The sequence below is a fragment of the Megachile rotundata genome, chromosome 10 (assembly GCF_050947335.1).
Source record: "Megachile rotundata isolate GNS110a chromosome 10, iyMegRotu1, whole genome shotgun sequence".
Taxonomy (NCBI): Eukaryota; Metazoa; Arthropoda; class Insecta; order Hymenoptera; family Megachilidae; genus Megachile; species Megachile rotundata.
In genome coordinates this window covers 4,206,973-4,226,130 of record NC_134992.1, presented here as the reverse complement: position 1 = coordinate 4,226,130, position 19,158 = coordinate 4,206,973, and the positions used below count along the sequence as shown (strand labels likewise).

At 33.4% G+C, this 19,158-nt stretch overlaps 1 protein-coding gene across 2 annotated transcripts in view; it reads right to left on the bottom strand.

Annotated features, from left to right (window-relative positions):
- Positions 1-19,158, bottom strand: part of LOC100877207 (neural cell adhesion molecule 1) — a 349,161-nt gene that overhangs the window by 70,723 nt on the left and 259,280 nt on the right. For both annotated transcript variants that reach the window (XM_076536766.1, XM_003703377.3), the window contains 2 exons: positions 5,088-5,363; positions 3,428-3,587 (listed from right to left, as the gene is read on the bottom strand). In XM_076536766.1, coding sequence (XP_076392881.1) covers positions 3,428-3,587; positions 5,088-5,363 — 436 coding nt within the window. The remainder of the gene's footprint in view (positions 1-3,427; positions 3,588-5,087; positions 5,364-19,158) is intronic.

Below are 19,158 nucleotides of genomic sequence, written 5' to 3'. Positions count from 1 at the left end.
AAACTATCCACCCAGTTTTCGCCTCATCCCCTCGTGAACCCTGTTCGCTGATTCCAGAGCCAGGGATCCTTTCAAGCCCGATTCCCGGTACGCTTATTCGGCTGCTACTTGCCATCGATTAAGTAATTATCGAAGACTCGAGGTGAGAGCTGGCAAATTAGGGAATTGGTCCGAGAATATCAACCTCCAGCTGAAATTCTATTCGCCGCCTCTTCCGTTGTTCCGGTGATTAATGAGTGGGCTAACTATTGTTTGCATTAAATTTCTGCCGGCTCGAGGGAACTAAAATTGCTCGTTGTTTCAACGACTTTTTACTTAATTGCCCGAACAAAAATCGGGATTCCGGAAAATTAGTGATAGCTCAGATTCATTTTAATCTTCTTTCGGAATTTCCAAATTTAGTTCCACGGATGGTTTTCTAGGGTCGTTATTCAGTTTAAGTAGGCACCATTTCGCCAAATTGCTCAGTGCTAACTAATTTCCTCTGTAACATTTGAAAATCTGATGCTGGAAAATCTCATGCATTTTGGAAGAATTATTTCAACGCTTGTTAAGGCTCTATCGCACAATTTTTGAAGTTTCATACTTACAATTCAAATAAAGATTTAAAGTATATTTTGCGACACTTATATGAGTTAATTATTCTTCTCGAAGGGTAACATTAATTTTTGTTGAATTCTGTTAAAAATATGATTATTATGTATAAAATATGATAATATAACGGTTTATTCGACGTTTAAAATTATTTATTGGAAACTTTTATTTCATTATGTATTATAACTAAATTTTTAATCACCATTAGCATAAATTATATTTATTTTGCTGGCTTCGATATATTGTAAATATGAACGATGCATTATGATTGAATTTTTTTTAACTATTCGGTTTTAATTAATTACAAACGTAATCTCTACTGCGTATCATATTAATTACATGATTCATATTTATTTTATATAATATGTCGATCTATTATAGATGTATAAACGTTCGTAGTCTATTAAGACTATGATTTCATTTGTAATAATATGAGTTTGATATGTATTCAAATTGCTAAACAATTATAATTAATCACATCAACTGAATTTCGTATAATGCACTTATAACAAATGCTTCTAACAATTTTTATTTGGATTGAATGGATAATATTAAATCACTAATTAAATTATTAATTATTACTATGTCTACGTTTATTGCAAACATACTTGAATGTTAAAATCGTCAGAGTATTTTTAATATTGTGATATAAACAAAAATGAGCAAAATTTATGTGAATACATATATTTGTAAATGTAGAATAATGTTCTTCTGTATGAAATTTCATTTTAAAGCATGTAGATACTTCTATCAATTACAATTTGAAATCCGCAAAATTCCCATGTTTTCAGTTTTCAATTTTTTTAATTTTTACATTTAAAAATCTTATAATTCACAAATTTTTAAGTTCCGAGGATTGCAAGTTCCTAAATTCCCAAATTTCAAAATTTTCAAGTTCTTAAATTTTCAAATTTTCAAATTCTGAAATTCCTAAATTCCAAAACATCAAAAAATTCCAAATCCTGTAATTTCTGAGTTCCAAAACCTCCAATTCCTGAATCTCCAAATTTCCAAATCCCTATATCTCCAAATTCCAAAGCCCTAAATCCTTAAATTTCGGAATTCGTAAGTTCGTAAATTTCGAAATCCCTAAATCACCAAATCTCGAAACACTTAAATCCCTAATTTTCCAAATTTGTTAACCCTTGTATTTTCAAATTCTGAAATCCCATTTCTGAATTTCCAAGTAACCAAATTTCTAACATTTCAAATTAGAATATTCCTAAATTTATAAATTTGAAAACTAAAATGGTTGAATGTGTATTTTTACAAAATTCCACTTCCAAAATGCTTGTATTTTCCAAACTGAAAATTTATAACCATTTAAACATGTAATGGCGCGCTGTTTTCCTACACTACCATTTTGCCTAGATTATTCCACCGTGCTTGTCAATTTTATTCACAAAATAAAAGATTTAATTGGAAAAGAAGATTCAAAAGAACAATATTATATTCTACATTCATGGATCTAAATTCGCATCTTTTTTAATTGTACCAAAAAATCAAAAACACTGCATAAATGTACAATTATTACAATAATTATTAAAAAAAAAAATTACATAAATACCGAAAAATAAGTATAAAAATTATTAATGAATAAATTTTAAGTGACTTCTAGTTTAACCGTCTTCAACAAATAAGTAATAAATACCTCTCTTCTATTATTATTCCGCATTTACATATATGAGTTATTAATTTTCATTCATTTAATATTCACCGGTAATTGTTCCAATAACGAATGAAGAATACCCGATCAATTTTCTCAATAAAGAAGGCTATTATATTAATAATTTATTCGTCATAAAAAAGCTATTTAATCAGGAACTCGTTTGCTGCTTTCAAATGAATATAATTACTGCTGCCCTTTTTTATTTCATTAATGATTATTTAAATAAACTGTTGAACATGTTTAAAAAAAATTGAATTATACCATAGATAATGTACGAAATTCTATTTTTTAAATAAATAAAAAACTTATCTTTTCATGATATAATACGCATTATTATATTATAAACTTATGCGGAAGTTTGTTATTACAAAAAGTAATTGTAATAAAGATGGTATTATGTATATCGATATGTGCGTACAATGTAATGATTAGACTATTACTATTTTATTTTCTTATTGATAGTTTTTTTTATTGTATTTTTTTATTTTTCAGTGTTTTAGCTGCATCGAGTAAAATTTAATTTTAGACATTGGGTTAGAAATTAATATAGTACAAAAATTCAATAATTAAAAATTTGTTCGTTAACACGTGCAGTTATATCTATGGCTTAGAACACATTTCACAGAGACGTGGTTATTTCTGATATAGAAATAAACGAAATTGTAAGATATAAGGTGACAAGTATTTAATACCAAATATCTATTTATGTAACAAACAGTTTACGAGTAAATGATACACTTAATTGAATCACCCTATATAAATTATTGTAACTTTCAAAACAGTTATAATATTGAGTTGCATGTTTTTCAATTTTAATTAGCACATTTATTACACACCAATTTTAATTTGTGCACAGAAAATTGCGAAATGTAAAGTGCAAAAATTTGTATAATTTGTATTTAATTAGTATCAAAATATTCGCGTTCTTCAAATTCTAATTAGCATATTTATCTGCTGCACCGACTATGTAACTTTTGTACAAAAAATTCAAAATAATTTTATAAATAAGTTAATATAACCTGAAAATATTGTGTGTGATCATATTTAATTGATAACAAAATATTTTAAACAGTTACGCTAGAAATCAATTAAATGGCAGTAAAAATTGTAAAGAAGCAAAATGTAACACAAATCTTTACAATTAAGGGAATTATGTAGACTCACACATTATTCGAAGAGTCACAGGGTTACTGGCAGTTTTTCCTTCACTATTGGCAGCAAGACAAGTATAATCACCAGCCGAGTATCGGGTGATACCCTGAAGAACCAACGAATAATCGCTGAGGACGATGCCTGCGGTGGCGTTGTTCTTTAGTTCTTTGCCCTGAAAGAGATAACATAATTTTGTTGCAAATTTTCTTTCCATGTTAATAGAAACTAATTATATATTAATATAAACACATTAATTTATGTAACCACATAATAAAACATGAAATGTCTTTCACAGTTATTTGTCATCAACAATTGTTTTAGTTCAATAAATTAAAATATTTTGAATTGAATCAAATTATTGTAAATATTAGTTCAAATAATGCTCGGTTAAACTCTGTTGTGGGATATACAAAATTCATGTATCTCATGGTTATATCGAATGCACAAGTTCTAAGCTTTGTGATTTATTGGGTTAAAATTACATGTATTTCACTGAGTGTTTCTAGCATTAAGTGTTTTTGGGGTTAAGTGTTTTTTAACTTCTATAAGTTAATTTTGACGACATATTAACTTCTATCTATAAAGTCACTGACTGACTTAACTTCAATTTACCAATGATAAATTGATATATGTCAGTGACGACCATTACACACGGGACTTGCTATAGAACATTCATAAATCAATAAGTCATATTGCGAAATATGTATGAAAACGAACTGCGATTAATTTGGAGTAGATTTCTATTAGATTTGAATTTGAACCGAATTTATGTTAAATGTATCTTAGATTTGAATTCGAAGTAAATTTGGAGCTATCCTTGAAATTGGAATTTCAATTAGGTTCAGGGTACATTTGCATTAAATTTATATTTGTACCAGTATCGGGATTTCGATTACATTAGACATAAATAAACGTTTAATTACAGGTGACACTCTTAGCCATTCAAATTCCAAATATAAAATTAAATTGTTGTCCAGTAAATAATTAAATAGGTAGAAGATATTCCCATAATGACATGTTTGCAGAGAATCCATTCAATTTTTTATGGTGTTCTACCGTCATAACAAAATTGATCTTGTCGAACTATTCTGAACCCCCAAAGAGATTATATTTTTAAATAACGAAGCTTAACGATATTATTAAATAATAATATCGTCGACATCAGTTTAATTCCCACATGTGCTCAGAGTATAAATAGAAGAATAGAGATTATCAAACTAATCTATAAAGTACGTTAAAAATACTGAGTTTTATACATGCAACATTTTTCAATATTTAGATTTGGGTTCCTAAATATGAAACTTGTATCTTTGCACTCTACTAAAGCATTTTTGAAAAATATCTATAAAAATATTTAATAGTACTTAATAAAAATAAAATTTAACCAAATGCCGAACAAACATAAATATTATCAATCATTTAATTATTAAGCAATATTAATTGAAGAAGTATTACTAACTGAAAATTACTTCTAGTGTCCAGAATTAACTGAATTATACGAAACATGTATGTGAGTCCGTTATTATTTTTTCCAGATAAATTTTAATGTTAGCTCCGATAAATGCAAGCAGCAAAAAAATCGTGAAACATAAGAATATATTACAAAACAATGTTATAAAACAATTATTATTTACAGAGCGGTCAGAAAATGGTGTGTTATGACAGGACTTACATCTTTGAACCAGGCAAGCTTGTACACTTTCGGATTAGCCCTGACTAAGCACTCGAAATAGACGTCGTCACCCTCTTTGATATCATCTGGATTCAAGGTTTCTCCCATCTTGAGGGTTACCACTGGCTGATACTGCACGTCCAGTCTCCACTTGTCCTCCAAAGCACTGTCAGGAATAGAAGGGTTTTCCGCCCGACACGTCAGATATTTGCCATCGTCTTCTATGCTTGGCACGAAGCTTAGGATACTGAGGCTTTGATTATTCTCCAATGCGTACTGCCGACAAAACGTAATTCGATATTATTAATAAATGCTAATAACTGTTGTACAGCAGCTATCAGAAGTAAATAATAACAAAGCTATCAACGTATCTGTTTACAAAGAACAAATAAATATCTAACTTCACAAAACAAATTATGCATAGTATTGGGTTACAATTAAATGAAGCTTTGATTTAATTTTCAAAGAAATTTTATTATTAATAAATTAACCCGGAAAGAAGACTTGTTATATGAAAAGCACACACGAAGTGAAATTGCGATTAAACGGTCGTAGAAAAATCTGTCGTTCAATATGCAATATATTTATTGCTCTTACTATTAAATATTTAGCGTTTCTGAATATAATTCATTTTTGCATTACTTTTGCATTATTTGTGTATTTATAATTATACATAGAATGGGATATTTTTATATCATACTACTTATTTTACAAATATTAATCATTTATTAATTTCTGTTCAACTTTAAAATTTTGACTGATAGTAAAACAAATAAGAACTAACAGGAATACCTTTAGAACTGTGTCTAGATGTTAATATGAATAACTATATCTACTTAAATAACAGTACTTAAACAATAATAATAGAATTAAGCTACATAAATATTCTGACAAAATAAATAGTAACGTGCAATACAAATGTTGCAAAACGTTCAACTGATGTAAAAATGGTGTAAAAGTAAAAACAACAATTTACACGACTTTGCACTTTAGTAAATTACTGTGAAAATTTATTTATATAAATACAAATAAACTCGTCAGCATCCAGCCATGAGTTTTTTGACGATTTATACGATTTTCCAATCGTATTTCGTATTGTTTCACGAATACGTTTCCGTGTAACAGTTTTCCATTAAACTCTATTCATTTCTTACAAGTTACCGTCGATTGCGTCGAGATTAACGCCCGTAACGGCGAGCAATTAAATAGTAAACAGATTTCACAGGTTGGCCGTCGCCAGCGAAGCCGTCTGAACAATTTGTCACCGGTTTAATATGAAAATCCATTCGGTACTGGTACGCGTTGCCGCAGAAAAGGGACGAGAAAATAAAAGGGACGAAAGAGATTAACGATTTTTTAGGATTTATGGCGCAGTGGCGTGGAACTGAGGAAAATAAAGGGCGAAACCGTTAGAATGAAGGCGAGTCGCGACTACCGCCCTCTACGTTCGAGTTCGCTGTTTCTCTCTAACCCTTCCGCTTCCGTGATGTCATTTTAATGATAGCGCCAGTAGGCATACGTATCGAGAAAAGCCGCGTATCTCACATCAGTATCGCGAATGCGATGAATGGAGGTAACGGTTCGTCAGGATGAGTGTCGCATCATCGCTTCTCCTCCACATTCTGTGTCTCCCTTCATCTCTCGACACTGTGACCTTCCCTTCTATCTCTTCCACACCCTGTCGCGTGTAGTTATTTTCTGTCTCACCTTCACCTGACTGACGCACAGTGAAATGGGCGCTTTAGGTGGAAAAAATCCTAGAATATTTTGTTTGGTTCAGATGCTGCAATTATCGCTGAGCAAAATAGACACGTGCCTAACGAGGGGAACTCCCCAAGTGTTGTGTTCAATGATTAATTAGTTAACTACGTTCGACGAGTATACATGTTAATGAAAAAAATTATTTCGCTGCCGTTGACCTGTATACAAGTCAATGTAAAAGAGTACACGTCGTGTAAAATAACAGATTACTCGAAATTTCAGAGAGAAGTAATAAAAATTACTCTGTATTTTATGAAAAAAATTTGACTATTTACTTTTGGTATGTTGGATGTTTTACATACATAGGATATTATTCTTTACAGACTGAGTTTATTTTTTCAAATCCATCTGGTATATTCAATATTGTGTATTTTTTGTGTGCTTAGATTATTATGCTCGCAGTTCGATTCCGAAATTTTCTATATCTGTTTGAACATATCTTTGAAATATCTTCTGAAACTAAATCTTTTACATACATTCTTCTAGGATATTTTAAACTACACTGATAGTACAAATTTATTGAAAGACTATTCTCTTTAGAAATATTTGAAAAACTGGCCATTAGCTAACGTTCACATCTGAAAAACACGGTATTTTTACTTGCATTCATGAAATTTTGAATCGAATGTCTTCTTGAGAGATAGTAAAACGTTTAGTTAACATTTTTGTAAAACATTTTACAGCGATAAAACTCAATATTATACACTTATAAACAACTCGAATCATAAGTGAATGTTACCCTAACATTTTAATCGCTTTCACTAAGAAACACTGAGCGACATGTATTTTTTCGAATTTTCGAAAAAAACAGTTTTTGCTGGTGAAACAAGCCGAAAAAGTGGTGTCAAGCGTCGATTTAATTGTTTTAAATATAACAAGGTACTCATTCAGAACGAAACCAATGGCACAAATCGTGTTATTGGGAAATATAAAAAACTCAGTTGATTGAATTCCATCAAACAATTATAGAGAGGTGAACCACGCTAAAGTGCAATAGAAATTATATACAAGTTTGCTTAACTCCTGTGGCAAATGCAAACTGTTTTGAAATTCCTCGACATTTTGATCGTTAAATTTTCGATGTCTCACTGAAATATATTATTTCTGATTTTAGAATCGTAATTCGAAGTTTGGAAAAGATTTTTCTTGATGAAAATGTTGATTGAAATTTCGTTATTTTGGTTTGATATTTAACGTTGTTTACTTGCAATTAATGCGAATACAGAATGTATTATAATGTATTATTCAAATAAAAATTCATATAAAAATGTGAATAATTTTATTCATATATGAAAATTTAAAGTGATTATATAAGAAAAATTATCATTATACTATTAACATTATCACAATTAAACATTTTTAATTGTATTACTGTTGATGACAGGAACGTGAAATATTTCATTTTAGTTGATAATTATCGGCATTTTTTAGTTTGCCGCGATTTGGTGTTGTACATGTAATAATTTTGAGTTATGAGGACATTTGAAAAGAATGCAAAGGGGTAACGAGTGGAAATGTGAGGCATCAAAATTGTTAATTATTGATTGCTTATAATTTATTGTTATGTTATGGACTGGTAGGTGATCTCTTTGCGGCGCGGGGGCGCTTTATGTGTCCCTGTGGTCGACAAGCCGTGGCTAGGGGGGGCGTTCTACGTCCCTCTGAGGCCTCCATGAAGCCCCGTGAGGGATGATGCTTTGCATCTCCTGTTGTGAGGGTCGACGGACGGAAATTACTTCGGTAATTTTCCGAGACGTACAGGCTAACCTAAGAGCAAAGCCACCAGGATTTTGAATCGTTCTCGGATCGATATCGTCCGTAGTGGGGGTAGGACCACGTGACTCAGCGAGGTCCGTGCCGCTACGGATCGAGTCGCTCTTATCATTCGTTCGTTCGTTCGTTCGCTCGATAGACGCCTCGCAATTCGATCGTACTTACGCCCTTGCCTCGCCTCATTCAAATTATCGTTAAAATCATTTTCCAAGATTGATTCCTTTGTTAATTAGTTTATTGTGATTTCACGTTCCTTATTTTTGTCGATTATTATTCGTTTTCCAAATTAATTCGTATTATTTAACACATATTATTCGAAATTGTTTATAGTGTTCGATATTATTGTATATTATTGTACATATTATTCCTATCGCTAGTGTGTTACGAATTGTATATTTGTGTTTATGAATAAATATATTTAATCAATCCCAATTCGATTTGTTTTTCTGTTATTTCCCTTACGTTTTCAACATATTTTTTGGTGCCGAAACCCGGGACATTACGCCGGGTTCTTGTTTTGTTTCGATTTTTGGGATTAATTAAATATTTCGATTTTTTCGGTATTAATAAAATATTTCGATTTTTTCGGGATTAATTAAATATTTCGATTTTTCTGATTTAATTGAATTTGATTTTGGATTTGATTTTGGACTTGATTTTGGATTTGATTTGATTTGAATAATTGAATATTTAAGTCCGTTCTATTTTTGCAATACCATACAATGCCTCCTAAAAGAAAGCGAGGAGGGAGCGTAGTTACCGCGAATGAACCTCCGCGAAAAAGGGGTCGTCCACGAAAGGTTACACAACCGGTGGACAGCGGAAACAACGATATGGAAGCCACTACTAGCCGCGGGAATACGGGACAAGTTTCTGTGCCGATTCCTTCGGGTAGTAGAGACAATATCCCACGAGGAGGCACATTCCCTGCGCACGATGTGCGACAGGGTGGTTCGGTCAGAGGCGACGCTGTACCGGCTGAAGATACAGCATCATCTCCTTGCTCTGAAATAAGGGACGAATATGTTAACCGCGCATCTACTCCAATCCCTTCAACATCGCGAAACACGGTGACGAACAACCAAGCCGATCCTACCATGCGTTTGGTTGAGGCGATCGAGAGCACACTGCGCTCGGTTCGAGAGGCATCGATGCTAAACGAAGGAAGCTCGCGCTTACTAAATCGATTAACGAGCTCCGGAAAATTGCCCACTTTTTCCGGTAACCCCTTGGAGTGGTTGCACTTCAAGGAGGCCTACGAGCTTTCTTCGGTAGCCGGGGGATACAACGATCGCGAAAATATTGCGCGATTATTTCAAGCCCTACAGGGGGATGCGCGCGAGAAGGTCAAGATTTTGTTGGCCACGAGCGGAGATGCGGCGGCCGTGATGAATGTGTTGGAGTTGCATTATGGCAACAAACGGTTTATAGCCGAGAAAATTGTTAGCGATTTGAAGAGTATGCCTGCGGTAGATTCTGGAAAAATTAACATTATGGAATTTGCCAGCAATCTCAAAAACGCTGTGGCGGCTTTTAAGTCGTTTAAGCTGACTGGTTACTTATATAGTCCAGGTTTAATTGGAAATATCAGCGGCAAGTTACCATCTGCGTTAAGATACGCATACAATCGATATGCCGCAGAGGCAACTCAAGAACAGTCGGATCTGGAGAAATTATCGGACTTCTTATATCGAGAAGCCGAGTTAGCCGTGAAAACTGGCGTCTTTGTCACGGAGACCCAATAGGTGCGACATATACCGTGGTGCACGGAGAATGTAGCCAGGATTCGTCCAGTAGGAATACGAGATCGACTCGTAGGTGTGTTCTGTGCAACAGAAATAATCACAGTCTACCGGAGTGTAGGAGCTTCGCCAAGGATACACCTCAACGTCGTTGATATATAGCGAGGAAGTATAAGTTATGTCTTAAGTGTTTGCGTTCTGATCATTTCCAAAATACTTGTACTGCGAAAAATTGTTCTGCTTGTAATTCTAGGCACCATGATCTGCTGCATAATCCGAGGCGTGCTGTAGGTAGGAAATCGCAGATATAAACCAGGAAGACGGCGACTGGCGCAGAGGATAGAACTGAGCGTGCGGGTCCTTCGGGCAATGCGGCGGAGAACAGGGAAAAGAACAAATGACTCCAGGATTCAAACGCACTGTTAAAAATCGTTCCAGTGCGCGTCATCGGACCAGTTTCGTGTATCGATACCTCGCCCTTTTGGACGAGGGTTCAACCATTTCATTGATCGATGACACAGTTTCGCGTTCTATAGGAGCGCGTGGTCCGCGAGTTGACGCTGCCCTAAGAAGGGTAGGATTCTTATAGAAGACGGGCCTACTATGATCTAGGAACCCGCTTCCAAAGGTGGACAGGCGAGTCACAGCGCAATAACGTCTCTTTTCGCTTGTGAGAAGGCTAGATAGCGATCCTGAGTATGCATCGCTATACTATAAAGAAATGGAGCGCCTTATAGAAAATGGCTACGCGAGGAAAGTAGATGACGAGGTGCGCAGACCGTTCACCTGGTATTTACCCCATTTTGGTGTAAGATTAGTTCAAGCCAAAGAAGTTGAGATTAGTTTTCGACGCTGCCGCAAAGGCACAGGGTGTGAGCTTGAACGATTTATTGGATACGGATCCAGAGTTAATAAGCATTGTTAGGAATACTGGTGCGCTTCCGGCAATATGATATCGCGATTAAGTCGGACACTGAAGATATGTTCATGCGTATTAAAGTAAGAGACGCGGATCGCGGAGCTCAGCGATTTTTATGGAGTGGCAAACAATGCGATGTCAGACCTGATACTTACGAGATGACTTGTCTCCTTTTCGGCGCTAAGTCATCTCCATGCAACACGATATATGTTAAAGATAAGAACGCCACGGAGTTCTCTGAAATTACGCTGGACGCATCCCGAAATATAATCAAAAACAGCTACATGGACGATTTCCTGACTAGCTGTAAGACAGCGAAAGAAGCCGCGAAAATGGTGGCAGACGTAACAAAATTAATGCGCGCGCCAATTTCAAGATGCACGGATGGGCGAGCAACTGCGCGTCTGTCCTCAAATCCGTATCGGGTACGAGGAGATCCGTAGATCACAAGAATATGCGAATCTGCGACTGGGGAGGAGAGAAGGTTTTAGGACTCTCCTGGAATACGAAGACAAACGAGCTCGGTTTTAACGTAGAGTTAGACCAAATTTCCGCCGATATCTTAAGCGGAACAGCGAAGCCGAGCAAAGGGCAAGTCCTGCGGGGAATCGTGTGCTACTAACCGAAATAAAGCACTCGGGACATTCTTTGGTGAAATCAGGCTCCCAAGGTATGAGGCCCAGATGACGTGTTTGAAAAAACAGTGGAGAACGGCGCAGGCGTTATCCGACAGCTTCTGGAAAAGGTGGTTGAGAGAATATCTTCCGACACTTATCCCAACAACGAAGTGGCACAACAAGAGCCGACGCCTCAGCATAGGGGACTTAGTTCTCATCGTGGACTTCCAAGCCCCGAGAAATTCCTGGTTGCGGGGGACCATCTCGCAGGTTTTTCCGGGGTCGGACGACCAAGTGAGGGTCGTGAAAGTGAAGACCACGTCGGGAGAACTCACGCGGCCAGCTCATAAAATAATAAAATTGGCATCTTCCTCGCCGGATGTACAAAATTAACTTTATTTTGTACGGGGAGGAGGATGTTGATGACAGGAACGTGAAATATTTCATTTTAGTTGATAATTATCGGCATTTTTTAGTTTGCCGCGATTTGGTGTTGTACATGTAATAATTTTGAGTTATGAGGACATTTGAAAAGAATGCAAAGGGGTAACGAGTGGAAATGTGAGGCATCAAAATTGTTAATTATTGATTGCTTATAATTTATTGTTATGTTATGGACTGGTAGGTGATCTCTTTGCGGCGCGGGGGCGCTTTATGTGTCCCTGTGGTCGACAAGCCGTGGCTAGGGGGGGCGTTCTACGTCCCTCTGAGGCCTCCATGAAGCCCCGTGAGGGATGATGCTTTGCATCTCCTGTTGTGAGGGTCGACGGACGGAAATTACTTCGGTAATTTTCCGAGACGTACAGGCTAACCTAAGAGCAAAGCCACCAGGATTTTGAATCGTTCTCGGATCGATATCGTCCGTAGTGGGGGTAGGACCACGTGACTCAGCGAGGTCCGTGCCGCTACGGATCGAGTCGCTCTTATCATTCGTTCGTTCGTTCGTTCGCTCGATAGACGCCTCGCAATTCGATCGTACTTACGCCCTTGCCTCGCCTCATTCAAATTATCGTTAAAATCATTTTCCAAGATTGATTCCTTTGTTAATTAGTTTATTGTGATTTCACGTTCCTTATTTTTGTCGATTATTATTCGTTTTCCAAATTAATTCGTATTATTTAACACATATTATTCGAAATTGTTTATAGTGTTCGATATTATTGTATATTATTGTACATATTATTCCTATCGCTAGTGTGTTACGAATTGTATATTTGTGTTTATGAATAAATATATTTAATCAATCCCAATTCGATTTGTTTTTCTGTTATTTCCCTTACGTTTTCAACAATTACTTTAATAAATTGCTAAATGAATTTTAATAAACTGACATTTAAATGGATAAAGAGTAATAAAAATGAAATTTTGCAGAAAATAAAAAAGATTACTGTGCGATTCGAACACGTAACCATTAATTTATAAGAATGTTCGCCGTTAATCCTCCATAAAATATGAAAGTTGTTTCCTCTACAGTCCACACGTTTCATTTACTCGAACTTTTTAACACGTTGTTTGAAGCAGTTTAAAATTTTATTAGATAGCATTTTTGTTTTCAACAAATCTTACTAAATATTTTCACAGTATTTGTTATATTTATTATTTATTGTTCTAAACAGTTAATATAAATATTTCCAATAAGGTTAGTGAACAAATTCTTAATAATATATATGACAAATTCGTATGAAAATTTAAGCATCACACGTTTATAAATAGTTATATAGATTGACTCGCATAACAGGCTTGATCTTACCCTTAGGTGTAAAAATATATTTTCTTGGTGCTTTTAGGAATTTGTTTACAAATAAAATATAAGTTCCCTAATATTAACATTTTTCGTATCTATTTATTTACGTTTTATGAATGTTTACAATTTTTTTTTCAAGTAAAAATAACAGAATCTAATTAAGTTATGTGCTTTTGAACTGGTTTCATTTTAAAAAAAATCTACTGGCTACGATTCTGATCATTCTATTTATCTGAAATAAAAAAATAAACAGGATTTTTTATTAGTATTATTGTGATTATGGCTTGAAGATTTACAAAATGGCGACACTTTGAATTTTGGACATACATTCTATTGACTTTTTTTCATGTTTAGCAAGATAACATAAATAGCAAAAATTCTATCTTTTACATCATTTTAGTTCAGATGATAGCATGCGATAGTATATATCAAATTGCAAGTCAACTAGTCGTCTAGAGTTTGAGATATCACCTCAGTTATATAATAAGATGTTGTATCAAAACACTATTAAAGGTTCTCGTATTTGTTATGTGAGAATGGTTGCATGCTGCGGGCTACATTTCTTCGTTAACTATATGCAACTTTGTCATTTTCACGAATTCAAAGAATCCTTCCACTGTTTTACATCAACAAATGTCTACGTTCAGAAAATGTAAAAAAGAAATAATTTTTTAAGGGTTTAGACTAGTATACCCTCTTGAAGTAAAAAGAATTACATTCTTAACCCCTTGCCCTATAGTATCACACTCGTGATGCATACTACAGCTGAAATATAATAAATCCGACTCCTATTTTTACATTAAATTGGATTTTGTATAATAAAGGATCGCTAAAAACAAAATATGCTTAACGTTTTAACTTTCTTTAGTTGCCTTTGTAGCAATAATTATCTAGCTATGAATGTCGCGACCACCTAAAAAATTGTAGGTTAATATGTTAAATAAGTTCAACGAACAATTGTAAAGTTATTGGAAAGTTTCATAAAAATTGACGTGTATCAATCTCCGGGGTTTCCTTGTAAACGCAGAAGAACCAGAGGAAATACATATTTGTTGATGACACGAGTTATTTCTACCTAAAATGTCCATTCAATCTACCGCGAGACGATTCCTCTCGGTAAGCTTCGGTGCATAGCGCTTTCAGTCCGCTTCGCTGCAAAGCGATCGAATTTCACGATAAAGCTCTCCGGACAATCGAACAGGAGCATCGATGTATTCTGCAGGGAGATTGCGTACGGACTATGGTCACGATTACGTCGACGGAAGTACGAGTAAGCCAAAAGTTATCCACGTAGAAATTGCGACCCTCTCTCCCGAGAGGAACGCGAAATAAATCGGATCTTTCACGAATCGCCTCACAGTGCTCTGACTTTTGACAATACTTCGCAATGTGTAACCCCTTTATTTATTTGCTGGTTGCAGACATAACGAACTACTTACTGTGATAAGGTTAAAGCGATTAAAGAAAGATGGTTGTTTTGTATTTAGAACGAGCTGAAGTAATAAAGTAAATCAAATTTCGCGCCAATTATTTGTACGCAGGCAGAATACGCCATGAAAGTACTTTCATTGTATCTATAAACTTTAATAACACTTTCTTCGTATTTTTTATTTTTATAACACAAAATCAAGTGACAGTAGAAACTTTAACAGACGCTGCAATAATATGAACCTACTTGAATAAAATTTAGAAATTTTTGTTATATAATTATAACAAGTGACATTTAATAAAAATAACCTTCGAAATAGGTCCACAAGTAAATAAACGTTTAACCAATTAACTGTGGCGATCTTATTGCAAAGCGCTCACCAGTGTGTGAGTCCATCTCAAATCATTTACACTTTGTATTTGTTTATTTCATTTCGTGTTGACCTCTAAACATTTTAAACATATTACAATTTACGAATATAATTTAGTTTTCGCCACAATTACAATTTAAATATCAAAATTGTAACAAAATTTTACGCATGACGGATATGGTCGTCATGACACAAAATTCTGCCACATCTCCATGACGGATATAGTCGTCAAACACACATAACTGGTTAACCCTTGTATGTATTACGGTTAGGTTAGGTTATCATAACAAGGAATAGAATAGATAATAAGTGATGTTAGAAAAATAAATTTCACAATTTAAGTCTCCAACTGATAAAATATTTAATGCCTCAATATTTTTTTTCTTTATTTTGAATTTGAGTATCTAAATCTTTGGACGGTTGAGAAATTAAGAATTTGAAAACTGTACAATCTGAAAAGTTAATTTTAACATCCGATGATTTAAAAAATTTAGAAAATAGTACAGTAAATATTCGATATGTGCACAAATGATCTGTACGATATGTGCACCAAAGTTATCCCCACCACTGGGGGGAAGACCCCTTCAGACGCCAAGAAGCTCGATCGCCGAGAAATGTAAATTGATCCGAGCCTTAGTGTGTCCGTGAGACAATACCAATGCAAATATAAAACTTTTTTATTTTTTATTTTTCCGAGATCCAACTTTTACCAATAGATTCTTTACATTTTTCTGATTAAAATAAGACCAAACACGACATAATTTGGACTATATTTACTGGTGTAATTGCCGATAAAAGTTTCTCACGTCGAAGAGGATAGCGAGTCAAAAAGAGAGAGACGCTACGATCGTAGCAGTCGGCAAAGATCAAAAGTCTGTTCGATTGTTTGCAATACTTGAGCATTGCTAATTTTTTTATTTTTCATCCATTTTTTTATATAACTTTCTCCATCATATTCGAGACATTTTCCTGATTAAAATGAGACCAAACACGACGTAATTTAAGTTATATTTACTTGCAATATCTTATTAGAGTAAAATCATCGATGTACGCGTAACACTTGAAATTACAAGTAAATATGTCTCGAAGTATGTCGTGTTTGGTCTCATTTTAACGACAAAAATGTTACAAATATGATGGAAAAAATTTCACAAAAAAAAAATAAAAAATAAAAAAGTTTTATTCTTGCATTAGGAGTGTCCTTCTGGTAGGTCACTGTTTGTTTACGTTCAGTCTCCTTCGCTCGAAATGTAGGAACTGTACGATATCTGCACCAGTTCGGTCCCGAGAATGGTGCACATATCGAATATGTACTATACATAGTCTAAATTATTTAGTGTTTAGTCTTATTTTAATCGGAAAAGTATGAAGAATACATTAGTAAAAGTTGGATAACGAAAAAATGGAAAATAAAGAAGTTTTACTCATTAGTATTATCCCTTAGTATGTTTCCGTTTGTTTACATTCGGTATCCTTCGCTCGCTGTCCTTTTCTACGTTCGGCAAAACATCAATCAACGTAGGAACTGTACGATATCTGCACCAGTTCAGACCCGAGAATGGTGCACATATCGAATATTTACTGTAATTTGAGAATTCGAATATATGGAAGATTGAAAAGTAGAAAATTTAGGAATTTGAGAATTTAAGAATTTGAAGATTTTACGATTTGGGGATTTAGGGATTTTGTAATTTAGGGATCTGTGAATTTGAGAATTTAAGAATTTGAAAAAATTCGAGGAGTTCAAGGTTTCAAAAATTGTGGATGCAATAATTTGAGAAGTTGTAAATCTGAAAAATTGTGGATTTGTGAATTGAAATATTCGAGGATTTGACAATTTGAAAATTTAGAAATCTGAGAGTTTGAGAATTAAAATATTTAAAAATTTGGAAATTTGAGAATTTGAAAATTTGAGAAATTGAGAAATTGAGAAATTGAGAGTCTAACAATTTGACAGTTTAAGAATTTGAAAATTTGTAAGGTTTAAAATTTCAAGATAGTTAATTTAAGGCCAACATCATCATAAAGTTACAAACTAAAAACTAAAATCACGTAATCGCATTTATAATAAAATGCATAATTGTAAGACGAGACAAAGAAAATATTAGATAACGCTACATTATGAATCACTTGAAATATTAAATTGAAGCATCGGATTAACAAATAAAACCTTACTGCCTGCAACAAATATTACCCTGTACTGTACTAGACATTGCTGCTTCTAATGTGGCAATCAACTTATTAATAGTGATCGTTCCGTTTTCTTCGAACCTATTACTGCATCTGCATTATTCATTAGCATACAGAAACAAGAATAAAAAGGACAAAAAGTGTACGTCACGCGAATTCATATAGAAACAAAGCCTTCAGAATTCATATAGAAACCTCAAATATTCATTCCAAACACAACTTTTCGTATTATTTAAATTCATATTGAAATTGAGCAAAGCAGAGAAGGAAGAGCAAACTTCATAATATTCGAATACAAATGAACGAAACATTTTTATTGTGAGTTTCTTGCATAATGTTTTTGTTTTCAATTCAATAAATGTACATATTTTTATGGTAAGATTAAACAAATTAGTGAAAATATTAATATTAATTAATATGTATACTTATGTACATTACTTTTGGAGCAAGATATTTTTACTTTTGTATATCCACAAAAATTAGAAGTAAACTTAAAATTTATTTGAAAGTTTGAAGGTTTTTAGGATTAATCTCTGGTTAAAAAATAATAAACCATTCAATAAACACTTATTATTATATGCACAATTGAGGCAATATATGTATACATTTTTTTATACATATTTCTACATAAACATTAGACATTTAATTATAAGTGATTAAAATATATTTCTCAATTACTTGATTTTACATTTGTACTGAACTCTATGTTTTTAATTTTACGTTAGATTTATTCGAAATGACACTATATATAAAATTTAAATAAAATGTGACAAAGTTACTAGTAAAATTAATACAATATATTTTAATTTTCTACGGCATGTTTCATATGATATTGAATCAGTCTAATCATTTTTGAAATTTAAAATTTTCAAATTTACAAATACAATTTGGAAATTTCTTATTTCTAATTTTAAAAATTAAAAACTTGACAACTTATAAATTTTAACTTGAATATTAAGAAATATTGTAATTAACAAATTTTTAAATTCAGTAATATAACGATTTGAAAATCTGAATGTGAACTTAGAAATTGATAAACTTAGAAATTTAAACGCACAGAAATATCAAGATTGCAAATTTAGGAATATTTGAATTTACTAGTTCGAATAGTTGAAAATTATCGAAATTTAGAAATGTAGATGCTTCATGTATCTGCAAAAATACAAACTTAAAAATTGATAAATACAACCGTTCTTTATACGAAGAAATAGAAACTTAACAATTTTTGAATACAACTTTGTATTTGCAAAAATACAAAATTAGAAATTTAAAAATACACGAAATTTTCATCTAAAAAATTCATTATCAATGCTTATAAGTGTCGACACATAAATGTTAATTACACATTCGTGTACCACATCGCTGAGGGCACGATTGCTTGTATCTGGTCTCGCAGGTTGTGCAGCAGTTACGCAGAACAAAGTTAACGTTTAAAGAAATTGTTCCGATATATCGGAAAAAAACAGCGTCGTAAATAGAAAAAGCAAGTAAGATCTGTAATTTATTGAGAAAAGTAAAGACGGGAA